The sequence below is a fragment of the Ursus maritimus genome, unplaced genomic scaffold (genome assembly GCF_017311325.1).
Source record: "Ursus maritimus isolate PB19 unplaced genomic scaffold, ASM1731132v1 scaffold_13, whole genome shotgun sequence".
Lineage (NCBI taxonomy): Eukaryota > Metazoa > Chordata > Mammalia > Carnivora > Ursidae > Ursus > Ursus maritimus.
Window position 1 is genome coordinate 9,578,843 of NW_024423675.1, and position 16,088 is coordinate 9,594,930.

General features: G+C 40.8%; 1 protein-coding gene across 2 annotated transcripts in view; it reads left to right on the forward strand.

Moving 5' to 3' along the window:
- The window catches only part of KLHL32 (kelch like family member 32), a 254,364-nt gene that overhangs the window by 34,816 nt on the left and 203,460 nt on the right, over positions 1–16,088 (forward strand). For both annotated transcript variants that reach the window (XM_008705018.2, XM_040627558.1), the window contains exon 2: positions 10,358–10,433. In XM_008705018.2, the coding sequence (XP_008703240.1) occupies positions 10,411–10,433 (23 nt within the window). In that variant the 5' untranslated portion in view covers positions 10,358–10,410. The remainder of the gene's footprint in view (positions 1–10,357; positions 10,434–16,088) is intronic.

The following is a 16,088-nucleotide window of genomic DNA, read 5'->3' on the forward strand; positions in this document are numbered from 1 at the left end:
CCAGCTCTGCTCTTATCTGTACTTCTGCCGAGTGCACCCTCCATCCAGGATACTTCCACCCAGGAGGCGGGGAAGGAGAGTCAGACTAATGTTTGAGGACCGCTGTGTTCCAAGCACGGCTGTAGATGCTTTGCTTTCAAGTATGTCGACATTAAATAGCGCCGAAGACTGGGAAGCTCTGCCCCCATCCTTCATGGATGTTGGCTCTCCTTTCCTGTTAGAGGTGTGGTTACCTGTCCGTCACCTTATTTAAAACAATTGATGCTTCAGGGTGTTCCCTAATTTATAGAGTTTGCTCTCTTCCTTTACAAATATCTATTTATCTGGGACGATTGTGCAGGGCCAGCTTACACTGGCTGTCACCTGGCAGCCTTTGGTGAGATCCATCTGCAAAAGATATTTCACATTTTTTCCCTCTCTCATAGGATTATAACTCAGCATATCATTACATACATAATTGTATCTTCTTATGTTGTAAAGAACTTACCGATTATATGTCTTCTACAATTTTCACCTAATCTATACATTGCAATCTTCGATATGTCGGTAAAAGTAGTAGTTTTATGGTTTTTGATAAGGTTTAGGAGTAGAGCAGAATTATGAAGACTGCAAGCTTTGGCGTCAGACAGACTAGGATTTAATCCCCAGCACCATCAATTTCTTCCCAGTCCTGTCACTTTTGGTGAGTTACTCACCAGGTTTCTTTTTTTTTTTTTTTTTTTTTAAGATTTTATTTATTTATTTGACAGAGAGACAGCCAGCTAGAGAGGGAACACAAGCAGGGGGAGTGGGAGAGGAAGAAGCAGGCTCCCAGCGGAGGAGCCTGATGTGGGGCTCGAACCCAGAATGCCGGGATCACGCCCTGAGCCAAAGGCAGACGCTTAACCACTGAGCCACCCAGGCGCCCCACTCACCAGTTTTCTTGTCAATAAAGTGACCGTAATAATATCATCCACATAAAGTTATTGGGAAGATTAAATGAGATTATGCATGGAAAGTTCTTCTTAGTGTAAGAGCAGTCAAAGAAAGCTTTTGGCTCATGGTAGTAGGCAAAGTGGTTATTATTTTGAATTACTTTAATTTTTTAAAAAGATTTTACTTATTCGTTTGAAAGGGAGAGACAGAGAGCATGAGTGGGGGCGGGGAGGGGCAGAGGGAGAAGGAGAGGCAGACTCCCCGCTGAGCAGGGAACCCAACCCAGGGCCTGATCCCAGGACCCTGGGACCATGACCTGAGCCAAAGGCAGATTCTTAACCAACTGAGCCTCCCAGGCACCCATCGAATTATTTTTAATTAAAACTTACAATAGCAGTTGTTTAATAGAAAGTTCTTAAAGTTATAATCTCAGGACTATGTTCTAAATGATAAGTCTTTTATTTTATATATTAAAAGGGTTGTAAGGTTTTGTAAGAATGGGGCAATTTTCTTCTTTTGGCCTAAATTTGTATTTAGGTAGTAAACTGCACTTTAATCACACATTAGACCTTTTCTGTTACAGTTAAGTCATCTCACTTCTTTTTACTGGAGGGAGAGCTTAGTTATCTTTACTCTCTGAAATGGCAAGCAAGCGTGCTTGTTAATTTTCAGGAATGATTATTCTATATAGGAAAATATGCCAGTGGGGTACCCTTAAATGTTTGCCTTTTAGACTAAAGGGATACCTAATCTTATTTATTAAATACCACACAGTGATGTACTGGTGTGAAAAATATACTAATTTACTGGTATTAAAAATATACCAATTTATGAAATAATAAGCATTAAAGATAAATTATCACCATATGTAATAAATTAATAAAATAATGATTGAGACTGTTGCATGTGTCGTAGTTCTTTTATGCTTAGAAGTAACATTTCCTTTTAAGATGTATTAACTTGATATAATTTGTTGATTGGGGTCAATAAGCCCTTTAGTTTATTGAAGAATCATCTAATGTAACTAGTGTTTCACAGTAAAGACTTATACCTATAATTCATATTTTTAAAAGTCTCTTGGCTTTCTTCCTATAAACCAACTCTTTATCTCTTGCATTTTATATCTGCCTGCTTGGAAGCTGGTGACGGGCACCTGGCTGGTTCAATGGGTTAAGCCTCCGACTCTTGATTTTAGCTCAGGTCATGATCTCAGGATCCTGCGATCAAGCCCTAAGTCAGGCTCTGTGCTGGGTGTGGAGCCTGTTTAAGATTCTCTCTCCCTGCCCCCCGCCCCTCCCCCCTTTAAAAAAAAGCTGGTGATACTTCCCTTTAATTACTATAAATTGCTGGGATCAAGAATAACTAATATTTTTAAAACTTGTTAAGTATTTTTATTTTTTTATTTTTTATAAAGTTTTTATTTTTATTTATTTGAGGGAGAGAGCAAGAGGAAAGCATGAGTGGGGTGGAGGGGCAGAGGGAGAGGGACAAGCAGACTCCCCACTGAGCAGGGAGCCTGACTCAGTGCTTCATCCCAGGACTGGGAGATCATGACCTGAGCTGAAGGCAAGATTAGTGTATATCTTAATTACACTTAATTGGTGTAATTAAGGTAGCTTAATTTTTAGTTATGTTTGTTTGATTACATTAACCAAGACTAGTTCATCTAGGCTTTCTTTGCAAGTACACTTAATTGGTGTGATTAAGGTAGCTTAATTTTTAATATCTTATGTTTGTTGGTTATGTTAACCTAGATTACTCTATCTAGATGGCCTTTCTTTTCCACGTAACCTGTAAGATACTTACTTTTTTTTTCTTTTCCCTTTCACACTATTATGGTTTAATAATATTTTTTTTTCCTTTGAAAATACTATGTTTTCAATGTTCACTTCAAAAAAATCTAAGCAGGGGTGCCTGGGTGGCTCAGCTGTTAAGCGTCTGCCTTCGGCTCAGGTCATGATCCCAGGGTCCTGGGATGGAGCCCCGCATCAGGCTCCCTGCTCAGTGGGGAGCCTGCTTCTCCCTTTCACACTCCCCTTGCTTGTGTTCCCTCTCTTGCTGTCTCTCTCTCTGTCAAATAAATAAATAAAATCTTAAAAAAAAAAATCTAAGCAAAGCTCTGGCAACCTTGACACATTTTAATGAAAATAAAACTATAAAGGTTTAACCTTATCAATCTTACGTACCAAGCAGATTGTATTTGCAAAGAAACCAGTAAAAGAGGGGATTCTACCAACGAACATTTCCTAGGCGTGAGGCCAATGAATAATTTTGATATGTCAAAGAATTGCTGTAGTTTTGAGAAGTGTTTGCTGCATTTCCCGAGGTAAATGCAAGCTTTTGCTGGAGAGCTTGGAGTGGGGCCCTGAATCATCCCAGGCTGCCGGGTATTCTACAGAACATTCTTGGGAGGATTGCTGCTATACATATTTTTGACATTAAAAAAAATTTATACTTAGCATGCAAACTACATTAGCAAAAAATGAAACAAAAGTAAAAGTCCCCCTGCATACCTGCCACCTGAGCAATTCACTGTGCGATTCATATTTGTATGTATAATAAAGGGAGACACATTGATGTTTACTGAGACCCTGTGATTTATGTGCCATGCGTTTTAACAGCCCTGTGACAAGGTGCTATTATCTGTATTTTTGGAAAATGACAAAATGGAGATTTGAAAAAGGTTAAGTAACTAGCCCTTGGTCACATGACATCAGGTTGATGTAAGAATGTGGCTCCATTTTATAAAGTATTTGTTGTATTTTGTGTTTGCAAGCTACATTTATTTGGTTGTATTTTTAGCTACAAAGACTGAAGTGTGTGTTACTACTCTTTTGGGGGACATTGCATGTTTTAAGAAGTATCGCAGCCCATCTTTACACTGATCAGTGGAAAGCACTCTATCTGCCTTGTGCTTTTATAGTAGCTATGCTGCAGAGGAAATCCCTTCTTTCCCAAGTTCATTAAGCTGAGCCAGGAAGCTGATCAAAACATACTTAAAATTTAAGCATGTGTTTTCTTAATGATTTTTATAAATATATTTCATGCCTTTAAGTGATATTTAGTGATGTCAGTAAATTCTCTCTTTACCAAAATAATATCTTTATACGTTCAGTGGTTGACCACTAAGCCACAGGCATAAATAGCATTTGTCTCCTCATATAATGAATTTGTGTGGAAAACCAGTTAAAACTGAGTCTTCAGGAGCTTGGCCTTTTAAAGAATGTAGAGGAAACAACACTAAATGTCATAAAAATACGTATGTTAGTTATCTAACCCTGGTTTCTGGGGAGTGTTTGGAGTGCATTTTTCCCTAGAAGCAATAGCTAAAATTTAAATGATGGTCAGGTTTTCAGAGAAGCTCAAAATAAATGAGTATGTGTGTCTCCTGTGTTTTTAAAGCAGCGAGGTTCCTCCCTTTTTTCCCAAACAAAATCTTATGTAGGACCTTAATTGAATTTCTTGGGGATCGTTCACCCCCAGTTGACTTAGCTTAAATAAACAAGGTATTTTTTACGAGGCTCTGATTTGTTTTGTGAGCCCCCATGGGGCCGGGGGGGGGGTGCATGGAAGATCCAGAATGTCCTCTCTTTCTGTCTCTTGCCTCTTTTTCTCTGTATACTTGCTGCTTTTCCCTGCATAATTACTTTCTTGGTTTCCTAATCCACATGGCAGAAAACAGAGCTGAGACTAAGGTGAGACAGGTGAGGTGCAGAATTTAAGAGAGTACTGGAGAACTCAGTGATCCAGGTAAAATACGGATTTTTAAGTTTGTGGAGCATTTATTCAGTTCTACCAATATCTGGTTTAATTGCTTCACCTGATAAATCATCCGTTCAGCTTCAACTTTTGCTAAGCAGATAAAAATGTTAAATTCTATACAATAAGCATGTATCTTACGTTCACTTATTTAAATGAGATTTATACAGATTAAAAGATTATTTAATTTTGGTCTCAGTAAGACCTTGATATTTTTCAACGTTTAATCAAGTACAATTATCATAGTTAGATTGTGCAATATCCCCCTAAATGTTCATATATTAACTTGTGTTTTTTTAAGTTTTTATTTAAATTCCAGTTAACATATACAGTGTAATATTCATTTCAGCATACAATTTAGTGATTCAGCACTTCCATATAACCCCCGGTGCTCATCACAGCAAGTGCGCTCCTGAAGCCCCATCACCTATTTCACCCATCGCCCACCCGCCTCCCCACTGGTAACCAGCAGTCTGTTCTCAGCAATTAAGAGTCTGTTGCTTGGTTTATGCCACTCTCTCTCTTTTTTCCCCTATGCTCTTTTGTTTCTTCAATAACATATATGAGTGAAATCATATGGTATTTGTCTTTCTCTGACTGACTTATTTCACTTAGCATAATACTCCCTAGCTCCAACCACCTCATTGCAAATGGCAAGATTTCATTCTTTTTTATGGCTGAGTTTTATTCCCTTATCTATATCTACCACATCTTCTCAAAGTAAATAACATTTTAATGCCATGTTTCAAAGTTGATGATAAGCAAAATGTCAGAATTTTAAGTAGAGGTGGGATTAGTGTAAAAGAGCCACCAATATCATTCCCTGTATTGTTTTCTGTTTGCAAGTGAGCAGCCCCACTGATCTGGAGACTGATGGTTCCAATTCTAAATCCCAGAGAAGGGCTCTGATTAGCTGAGCTTGGGTTAGGCCCAGTCTCTTAGACCAGTCAGTGAAGGCCTGGTGGTGGGAGGTGTTGATTGCCAACAGCACCTTGTAGGAGGCCGAGGCACAGTACCAGGTGTCCACTCTACGAAAGTACCAAGTTCATGCCTGTGAGGAGACCGACTATGGTTGAGTGAGATAAGGAACTTGACGCTTGGTCTCTCTTTCTCCCTACCTTAAGGTTTCTCCGTAGACACCAGCACTGGACTTACCGATCACTGAAGGGGAGAGTTGGGCCCACTTGAACAGGGAATTCAATGTCAGCCAACCAGTGAGTTAGTGCCAGCCATGTATAAGGCCCAGGAGACAAGTACTCGGTATATTTGGTCAGGATAATAGCTGATGAGTGCAAGTAGATGCTATCCCTCAGGCAGGAAACCAGAGGGGTTTTGATGTTCGGGAAAGGCTGATTTTGTAAACTGGCGATTACTCTTATACAGTGGGCCAAAGAGTAGGACGTTCCCTTTTGTTCCTTTGGGAACTCTGGCACCTTTCCAGTAACCTTCAAACTACAGCCAGAACCATCTTTTTAAAATGCAGATCTCATCATGCCAGTCTCTTGCTTAAAACCTTTTGTAGACTCCCACTGATTTTAGGATAGAAACCATTATTCCTTTTTTTTAAAAAGTAATTTCTCTGCCCAGTGTGTGGTTCAAACTCATGACCCTGAGATTAAGAGTCACAAGAGCCACTGACTGAGCCAGCCAGGTGCCCGGAGACCCGTATTCTTAATACTGCTTGTGTGGCCTGCCACCAGGCCTCTAATAGGCCCCTGCTTCTTTCTGCCTTAGGGCCTTTGCACAGGCTGTTGACTCTGCCCAGGGTACCTCCCAGCAACTCTTCCGCCTCCCCCTCCCCCAGCTGATCTTTTAGAGAGCAGCTCAGATGTTCCATTCTCAGGGAAATCCATTCTCTGATTACACAGGATGAGCCAAGTCCTCTCCTATATTAAAACAATAATCAATCATAGATGACAAAAAACAACAGCAATAATAACAGCTAACATCACGTGACATGTGAAATTCTGAGAATTTCGGTTTAACCCTCACAACAATAGTGTGAGGGAGGTGTTACTATTTTTAGGACGAGGAAACTGCATAAAGTCCATTGCATTTATCACAATTATGATGAAAGAATGAATTATGTGGGCCCTGGCAGTGGCTGGGATGGGGCTGAGGACAGCCTTTTGTTTAGAAGGAAAGGGCTAGGAGCGGGTCTCGAGGCTGTGTTTGTGGGGCAGAGCACGCCATGCCCTGGGTGGTGTGCTTACTCGGGATGGCTTTGAGAAGAGATCAGTGATGATTGTGAAGGCTAAAATACTCTCAAGCCACTCCATGCTGTCCACCATGGCCCACTGTCAGCCCTATGAAAGGAGAAACTCATGTATTAGCTGTTGTATCCTAGGAGCTCAGCTCTGGGCCTAACATAAAAAAGTAGTTTCTCAATAAATATTTGTTTTATGAATCATTAAAAAAAAATCTCCAAAACTTCGGAGGTATTTTTGAGCAAGCTGCATCTGAATTCTATCCTAAAGGTATAGCACTGATGAAGGGGGTTGTTCCCTAGGGGTTTTATTTGATCTTGGACTAACTGGTGGATGCCCAGGACTTGAGGTAGACACATGTGTGACCCCGTTTAGGGAACAGGCGAGCCAAGGGAGCAGATGTCTGACCTCAGGAGTGCTGGTCCCTAGAGTGAGGCAAGGCCGGAAGGAGCATTCTTTTTTTTTTTTTTAAAGATTTCATTTATTTATTTGACAGAGAGAGAGACAGCCAGCGAGAGAGGGAACACAAGCAGGGGGAGTGGGAGAGGAAGAAGCAGGCTCCCAGCAGAGCAGGGAGCCCGATACGGGGCTTGATCCCAGGACCCTGGGATCACACCCTGAGCTGAAGGCAGACGCTTAATGACTGAGCCACCCAGGCGCCCCCGGAAGGAGCATTCTGTCCCAAGTGGAAGTAGGTCAGAGTCTCACGCTCTTTACGTAGGTGATCACAAAGGCTCATTTGTGGAGGGGAATGTGTTACCTTTGTAGTTTTGGGATCATGCATATGGGAGGCTGAGATGAGTACATTCTAGAACTCAGAATAGTCTGGTCCTTTGATGCCATTGGGCTCAGAAAGGGGCCTTGAATGTAATTACTCTTAATTCACAGAAAAAGAACTACCTTATATGCTTCCAATCCATATAGCACTACCCTTGGGCTTGTGATTATACCTCTAATGGGCTGTGAGCCGCCCTAAGAGCTAGATACCTGAAGAGCAATGCTAGCCTTTCTTCTTATCGTTCTGCTCCTGCGGCCCTGCCAGGGTGTTCTAGCCCTGAATCCGGTTTTGGATTCTGAGGAGGGGAAAGGCAGGAAACTGATCCTTGGCCTTATGGGAAGAGGTCAACGCCCTGAGTTAGGAAGAAATCCACATCCCCTCCCCTGCCCCCCCCCCCAGGAAAAATGCAAGGAAGCAGGAGGAGGGAGAGAGGTCTGGCTGAGTGAAGCAGACACACTTCATGTAAGGGAAACTTAAAATACAAGGTATAGCTAATAAACTTAAAATACAAAAACAAATGTTACTTTTGCCAAACCAAGATTATAATCCAAGGACACAATTGTATATAAGTATATATGGTGAATAGTAAATAATATATGGTAAGAATAGTAAATAATAAATAACAATAGACCTTTTCAGAGGCTACTCATTCTTTAACTCATTTTAATTCACCTTTAAAATGGTGTCCATTTCACTAAACTTTGTAGAATATAGAATATTCTAATTAGATAGCTTCTTTTATTTATTTTTATTTTTATTTTTGTGTAGCCCAGTGTGGGTCTTGAACTCATGACCCTAAGATCAAGACCTGAGTTGAGATCAAGAGTTGGACACTTAACTGACTGAGCCACCCACATGCCCATTAGATAATTTCTGAGGAGAGCTAATTTAGTGAGTCGGTCTCCAAACAGCAAGGGAATTTAATTCATCTTATGATTTCTAATTATATTTGGAATGTCTAAAAAATACCAAGTTAAAAGTGTCCTTCAATTTTGGATTATTTTAACTTTCAGGATTCTTGTTCTCCTATTGTCTAGTTATTGGAGCATTTACAAGACTTTCAAAAAGATAAGGGTTGTTTTTTTTTTTTTTCACCTCTCTGTAATAATATTCTTTTGCCATTTTAAAGTTCAAGTGTCCATCGCTGTTAGTGTTTGTATTAGCCTGGAAGAGCCTGGAGTTTATAACCTAGATTCTGGAAAGAAACTGTAGCAGCGATAGGTTGCTAAGAAAGTCTCTCGGCTAATTAAACAACGTGCCTTGAATTATTCTGAGCCTCTGTACTGCTCAGTCATACTGGATCAATTGAAAATGATGCTCATTTTTAGGTCTGTCAAAACTTAAATTAGAAATAAATGAAAGTCTAGACATACTATTTTCTATAATTAAAGAAAACCAGAAAAAAAATGTAATTGTATGAAAATGTTCAAAACAACCTAATGTTGAGGAGCAATGGGATACTTAAATTGTGGTATATCCACATGAATGACTGCATAGGCATACCAGCAATAGAACAAATACTGTATTTTAGTTAGGTTGGAAATCATAGCTCTCTCTTTTATACAAATCAGAAATAGGTGCCGTTTAATATGTTACTTTCTTAAGTGTTTTCCCCTGTTACACTTTTCAAAATAAAATTGAGACAGAAGGGAGCCTGTTTAAGATTTATCCAGATTAGAATTAATTTTGCCACTTGAGTGTTTTAGAAAACGGGAGCTAGACTCACTAATGCGAGTTGTAAAGCATAGCTGTGGACCACGTCCCCGACTATTCAAATAATTTACTTTTCTGTTTAGAGTTATATCCATGACTGAAAACAAAGGCTGGGAGCCGGCTGTGAGGTGGGGGGTGGGATGAAGAGAGCCTGTGTAGCCAAGGAGCTATTTCAGATCAGACGACTTCATTCTGTTGTACATTTCCGGTTATGCTAATCCTAACGCTCCTGTAAGAATCAGTTTTCCATTTCCTGCTAATTGTCATCTTCTCTACATGTTGTTTTTTCATCTAGTTTTCAGAAATCTGCTTCTTGAATAGAAAATTATCTTTCTGGGGGTACCTGGGTGGCACAGTCAGTTAAGCGTCTGACTCTTGGTTTCGGAGTCTCAGGGTCATGAGATCGAGCCCCGTGTTGGGCTCTGTGCTCAGCGCCCAGTCTGCTTAAGACTCTCTCCCTCGCCTTCTGCCCCTCCTCTCCAAAATAAAGAAATCTTAAAAAAAAAAAAAAAGGTACTCAAAGTACTTTAAAAAAAAGAAAATTATCTTTCTGTAAATACTTAGCCAAGACACACTCGATTTTAACCTCATTTATTCATAATATTCATGTTTAGAAGAAAAGTAAAATTGCTATAAAGGGCAAGTCAACTGGTATTTGTGGTTAAGACCTTTGTAGCTTTATCAAATCTTATTTTTTCCCTTTGGCCATCTGATGTTTTAATTTTTACTGTAACCCTTAATTTAGCTATTGCTGGTTCTCGGACACATTTTACTATTTAGTCCCTGAAATTCCAGTGAGGTGAGAAACTTAAAAACATCCCGAACCATTGCTTATTAAAGAGCATCCAGTCGAAATGTTGAATCTTGACTATACAGCTCCCGCAGGTGCACCCTTGGGGTTCTAAAGGATTCGCATCATGAAGGCCAGAGTGTGCTTTTTGTGCCTTTCACTCACTGTGCTTTTCTTTCTCGTCCTCTTATTCAGCTGGAATGCTTGTGAACTGCTGAGGCCGAGATCCCGAGGAACCCAGCTGGAGAATGCCGTCTGAACGCTGCCTGAGGTTGGCCCTTAGGATGCTTCCTTGTTTGCTGTCGTGAGCCCTGTCGTGGTCACACTGAGCGTCCCAGGGCTGAGTGCAGAGCAGGGCTCAACACATAGTTGGGGGAATTAAGCAAACCTGTCAGAGTGTGTGTGAGTTTAGTATCATGGGTTAAGCACTGTGATCTATTCACTGGTCATAACTAGGTACATTTCATGGTTCTTTGAATGAGACGACTTATTCTTTTCTTATTTGGGATATCTCAAAAAAAAAAAGTATGCTTCTATAAAGGCATATGATTTAAAAAAGAAGCAGATAGCTGTACTTATATATGACGGTCATCCCCTTGAAAGCAGTCACTTCGGGGAGTGTGATTATGCATTCTCAGAGCACTCATAACGTTTTCTTTTAATAATTCATGTAACAGATACTGAGCCAAGCACTGTCGTTGATGCAGGGGATCCATCAGTGAATAAAACAGATAAGGTTCCTGCCCTCATAAAATGTATATTCTTTGGGTGAGACAGACAGTAAGCAAATCACACCCAGTAACAATGCAAGTATAATTGTGAAAAGTGCTTTGAAGGAAAAGTACAGGGTTGACAGAATGAGGAAGCGCCTTCCTGAAGAAGGCTCTGTAATCTGAGGTCTGAATCATGGGATGACTTGGCGAAATGCTCTGGGACAGGAAGGAACTTGGCCCATTCCCCAAAGCTGAGGGTACAGTCAATTAGAAAGCACAGGGCTCTTTTTTTTTTTTTTTTTAATATTCTTTGTGGAAACAAGTCTCTGTTATCCTCTGAGGCAACAGTCAAAAGGAGCGTCAGAGCAAAGAATAGGAGACGTATGAGACATAGGAAATACTTTTCTTTTTATTAATGAGGACCTGGGTATGTCTGTGAAATGATGAGACCAGTTTTCTTCTACAACTAGGAAGCTGTTAGAGTTGAGCAGTTCCAAAAATACGTTCGGAAGTGGAGGGAGGCCTTCTACAGCCGGTACAGCTCTGAGTCTTGCTCTAGATGAGCGGTTCTCCGTGGGGGATGACTGTGCCTCAGTGTACATTGTTCAGTATCTGCCAACATTTTGGGTGGTCCCTGGGGTTGGGGGTGCTTTTGGAATCTAGTCACTAGATACTAGAGATCCTGTTAAACACCTTGTAGTATGCAGGGCAACTCTCCATAGTGAAGAACAATCTGGCCCCAAATGTCAGTCTCCCGGAGGTTGAGAACTCCTGTTCTAGATCAGTTATCCAGCCAATATGGCCCCTAGAGACCGTAGACCCTAGAGACCATGGTATCTGCCACCACCTCAGCCAAGCGATGTATTTCTGGCTACCAGGATCTATGTGTGTTTGTTTCAAAATTAATTTTTACTTTAAATCTGCCATCTCTGCTTTTATTGATCAACTCTGATCCCACCACCCTCTGTCCTCCACTGCACCATCATCTCTCTTAAGGGTCTTTCCTTCCCTGCTGTGATGTGGCTCCCTCCCTTCCTCACCTTTCAGACTTCCTTTGTGCCCTGAGGAACCGTCGTACCATGATTGTATGCTCTGCTCTACCATCACCATCACCATCACCCTGAAAAGCTCTTCTCACCTGCTGACTTCACTGAGACCTGTCCTCTCCTGAGGCAACACTTATCTTGTCACCCTGCCAAGTGTGACATTATTATCTCCTCACATCTCATGTATTTGGGGTCTGGGTAGAGAGGCTGTTGTTACCTGGGACATAGTTTTGCTTCTCCATCATTACTCCTCAAGTCGGTTGTCTGAGAAGGCAACAGTAACAAAACACAACAAAGACCTCCTCATTCTAGCGCTCTTTGGCTCGTCCCCATTCTCCTCTCCACTGTTGTCAGGGTCATTTCCCCTCCTTTGCCGAGCATCTGGCACCCAGCTTACAGTGTTCTTCCTCGTCACAAACCCTTTACAATTTCCCAGTCTCCTCAGTGTTTGCGTGGAGAATCTGTCCAATTTGGTGACCTGGGATCTTCAACCTGCTTAGCTCCAAGAACTGTCTCCTTCCAGTGAGCCATCCACTCCCACGGTTCCCCCTTGGGCCTTGAACCCCCAACAGATCAGCCACTTTACTGTTACCAGGACCTCCTCTCTGTCTAGCCTGCTGGTTTACCTTCCCCCACCGTGGTTGTACTTCGACCTCTTTGCAGTGTCTCACATACCGGCCCTGCTACTTTCTACCAACCCATCATCCCTTTCTTTCCCTCGTTTCCCTTCTTATCTTGTTTAGATTCTACAGCTCTTTTAAATTCTTAATTTCTCTTGCTTCCTGCATTTTTGATGCATTTGCCTGACAATATCCCAACCCAGATGAACCGAGATATCCTTGTTTCCATGGCTACATGGTCCAGTGGAGATTGGTTCCACTAAATCTTTATATTAACAAACCAAAAAAATGCTAAGAGTTTTAATATGTGTTTTTGGTCCGCCTGTTCCCTCCCTCCTGCTACTCAAAGGGCAGTCCTTTCCCACCACAGAGCCCAGCCATCCTTCTGTATTTTGAATACTATCTTTCTTCTTAGCTACGTTTGACTGTTGATTGTCTCTGCACTGTCTGCTGGAGACACAGGTGTGCTTCTCCTACCCTCTCTATGTAAATGAGTCCCAGATTTACCCCTCTAGCCAAGCCTTTTCTGAGTTCCAGACCCTGCACCCCCTCCCCCCATCCTCAGGGTTTGAACAATTAACGTTCTGTGTGAGGGCCATGCTCCCTCCTACTTCGAGATCATACATAGCACTTGTTCTCTCCCATCTGGAAAACTCTTCTCTCCCTTTTATGCCACAATAACTCATTCTCATCCTTCATCCCCCAGCTCCAACTTTACTTCTTCTGGGAGGCCATATTATTTGATGAGTGTGTAACTACCGCGCTAAACTGAGTGTTCCGCAAGGGGCGCTACGAAGTTTGGTTTGTTCGCCATTTTATCTCCAGTATCTAGCACAGTACCTGGCATAGGATAAATAAATGTTTGTTGAGTGAATGAATGAAGGGAGGAATGAAACAAAACCATTTATAGTTAAGTTCCTTTCTGTATAATCTTTACTACTTCTTAATCATCCTCTAAGCATATTGTGTCCTCTTTGCTTATTATTGTGACCATTGCTCTTAATTGTTTAGCATTCATTTTAAGGTATTTACAAATTTTAAAGTGTTCCATAAAAAAGAAAATTGAGTTCCATTATGGGGCTAACAGCCTGCCCACTTAAATAATAGGGCTGTTTTACTACTGATGTTTTTAATTTGTGTAGAAATATTTTGACTGTGGAATTGAAGTGATTAGGGTACTCACCTGATAATTCCTCAATAGATTGAATTGAGATAATCATGAAGAGTTTCAGTACTATCAGCTTTTCCATTCTTTTCTTTCTTGTGTAGTCTCTTGGAGAAATGAATCTCTTTATGCTACCTGACCACGTTTGATTTATAAGTATGTAGTACTTTATTGGTGGCCTTACTTGAAAACTACTTGCATGTATTTTATATATCGTAGGTATACAATGATATAGAAATTGACTTGAATTTTAAAATTTGAAATGCAGATGTTTAAAAACCCAGATAGCTGTTTTGGAATTTCTGTCCTAAAAACTGACTGAACTCAGTCAAAATTTGCCTTCTGTAAGTGAGGCCCTGTGAGATTTCTATGATCAAAAACGTCAAGTCTGTGGACTAGAAGCAGAGATTCGCACTCTGGCGGAGTTTCGCTCTGAGTAGGGTGTACCATGTTATGGACATCATGCTCTGCATTTGGTTTTTTCGTTTTTGCCACCAATTCCAGAATGAACATTAAAGACTTGAAGTCATGAATAATCCTGTTCCCTGAGAGCTCGTTTATTTATCTCCATTATTGAACGTGGACATGTGGCCAATCAGATGCTCCCTGGCACCACGAGGAAGCAACCTGCTGCTCAGAGAGTCTGGCGCTTCCCGTGTTGTACCCCAGAGGCTGTGCCCTGTGAGACAAAGGAACAGCCATGCTCCTCGGCAGCCTGATGGGATGCGCAGCCCTTGCAGAGTTCAGGTGGAAAGGAATGAGGGACAGGGCCCCCGGGAACTTGTACACTGTCCGATACGACCATAATGATTAAAAATTCTCAAGTAGTTACATTTTAAAAAAGTAAAAGGAAGGAGGTAAAATAAGTTTAACCATATAGTTTATTTAACCCGTATACCCCAGATATTATTATATCACCACGGAATCAATATGAAAATATTAATGAGACATTTCACAGTCTTTTTTCATACTTCGCCTGACATCGACTGCATTTCTCGCGTACAACACATCTCAGTTTGGACTACCCACATTTCAGGTGGCCAATAGCCACCTGTAGCTAGTGTCTGTTGTACTGGACAGTGTAGTTCTAGGAGATCCCTCAGAGGAAAGACTATTAGGGTTGACCTGGGGAAGCCAGATCACCTTCTGCACTTACCTGTGTGTTTTAAGGTGGCAACATTGCTTCCATGGGTGATCTTTCCCAGTTTTAGGATGACACTCAAATCTGTGTACCCTTGGGAAATGTGCTTCATGTTTTATGTTGGTGCTTTTCAGTAATTTAGGAAGTTTTAGGAATAATCTTTTCCTTCCTTCATCATTGTTTCTCAGATAATGGAGGGACATTGTTGGGAAGTTGAGTGTGCTAATTTGCTCTAAATTATAGATGTCCACGGGGCCATTTGCAAGCATGTATCTGCTCATCTTACTTTAGACACAGTCCTTTATAGTCTCTGATTCACCTCCTCCCTTGTTTTCGATCCTTGCCCTCATGAGATGGGCTGGCCACTTTCCAGCTGTGTGCCATGGTCACACATGCTTTACCATTTAGAGGGTTGAAGTCTTTTGCAGACTTACATCTGAGAGTTGAGTGGGAAGTTACTTTCAGAATACAATAAAGACTTGTTGATTAATAGGCCTTTATTTCTTGCCAAATGTTGGAGTATTTGTTTCTGCTTTTAAAGATTCCTAACATATTGGTTCCAAAATATTTGGGATCTTGTGCCAAGTGTTGCCTTAAATATTTAGCATGTTGTTTTCTTGAAGCTTGACTATTTCAAGCCCAGCTGAATGATCCTGTGAAATCGCGCAGCATCACCATTGTTTCAGAGCTGAGCCCTTTATTCCTTGCCAAATTTCAGTTTACAGCTGCTCTTNNCCTGGTGGGATTTATTCGCTGTCAATAGATATCTGAAATGCAAATACTGATTCAGCCTTGATAATAAGGACACGAATTGTGACACTATATTTGGAAAATGAGTAAGGAAATACTTTAAGGCAATTATTTTAACATATTCTACTGTTCCACTAAAAATGAAATTTTAAAATACATTTATTTAGCATTTAAGGTGACATTAAAAGAGAGAAAAGTAATGAGTGTTTCAAATAAATTTGCAATGAGTGGTTCAAGTAAGTGAGTAATAATTAGAATCTGGTTTTCTCTCCCCAAACTTATCTTAGTTGCAGTGCAAAGATAAATATTTTTGAAGCCCGATTTCAGATATTTCTTTTCACTGTCTCATGTTATTATTTTCCTGTGTATCCTTTTCAAAGGCAGCTTTGATTTTGGAATAACTATGGATACTATAAATACAAAGTTAATATGGACTTTGTGATTTTTTTTCCCCCGTGGCAATCAGAGGTTTTTGAGATCTTCTTCACAGC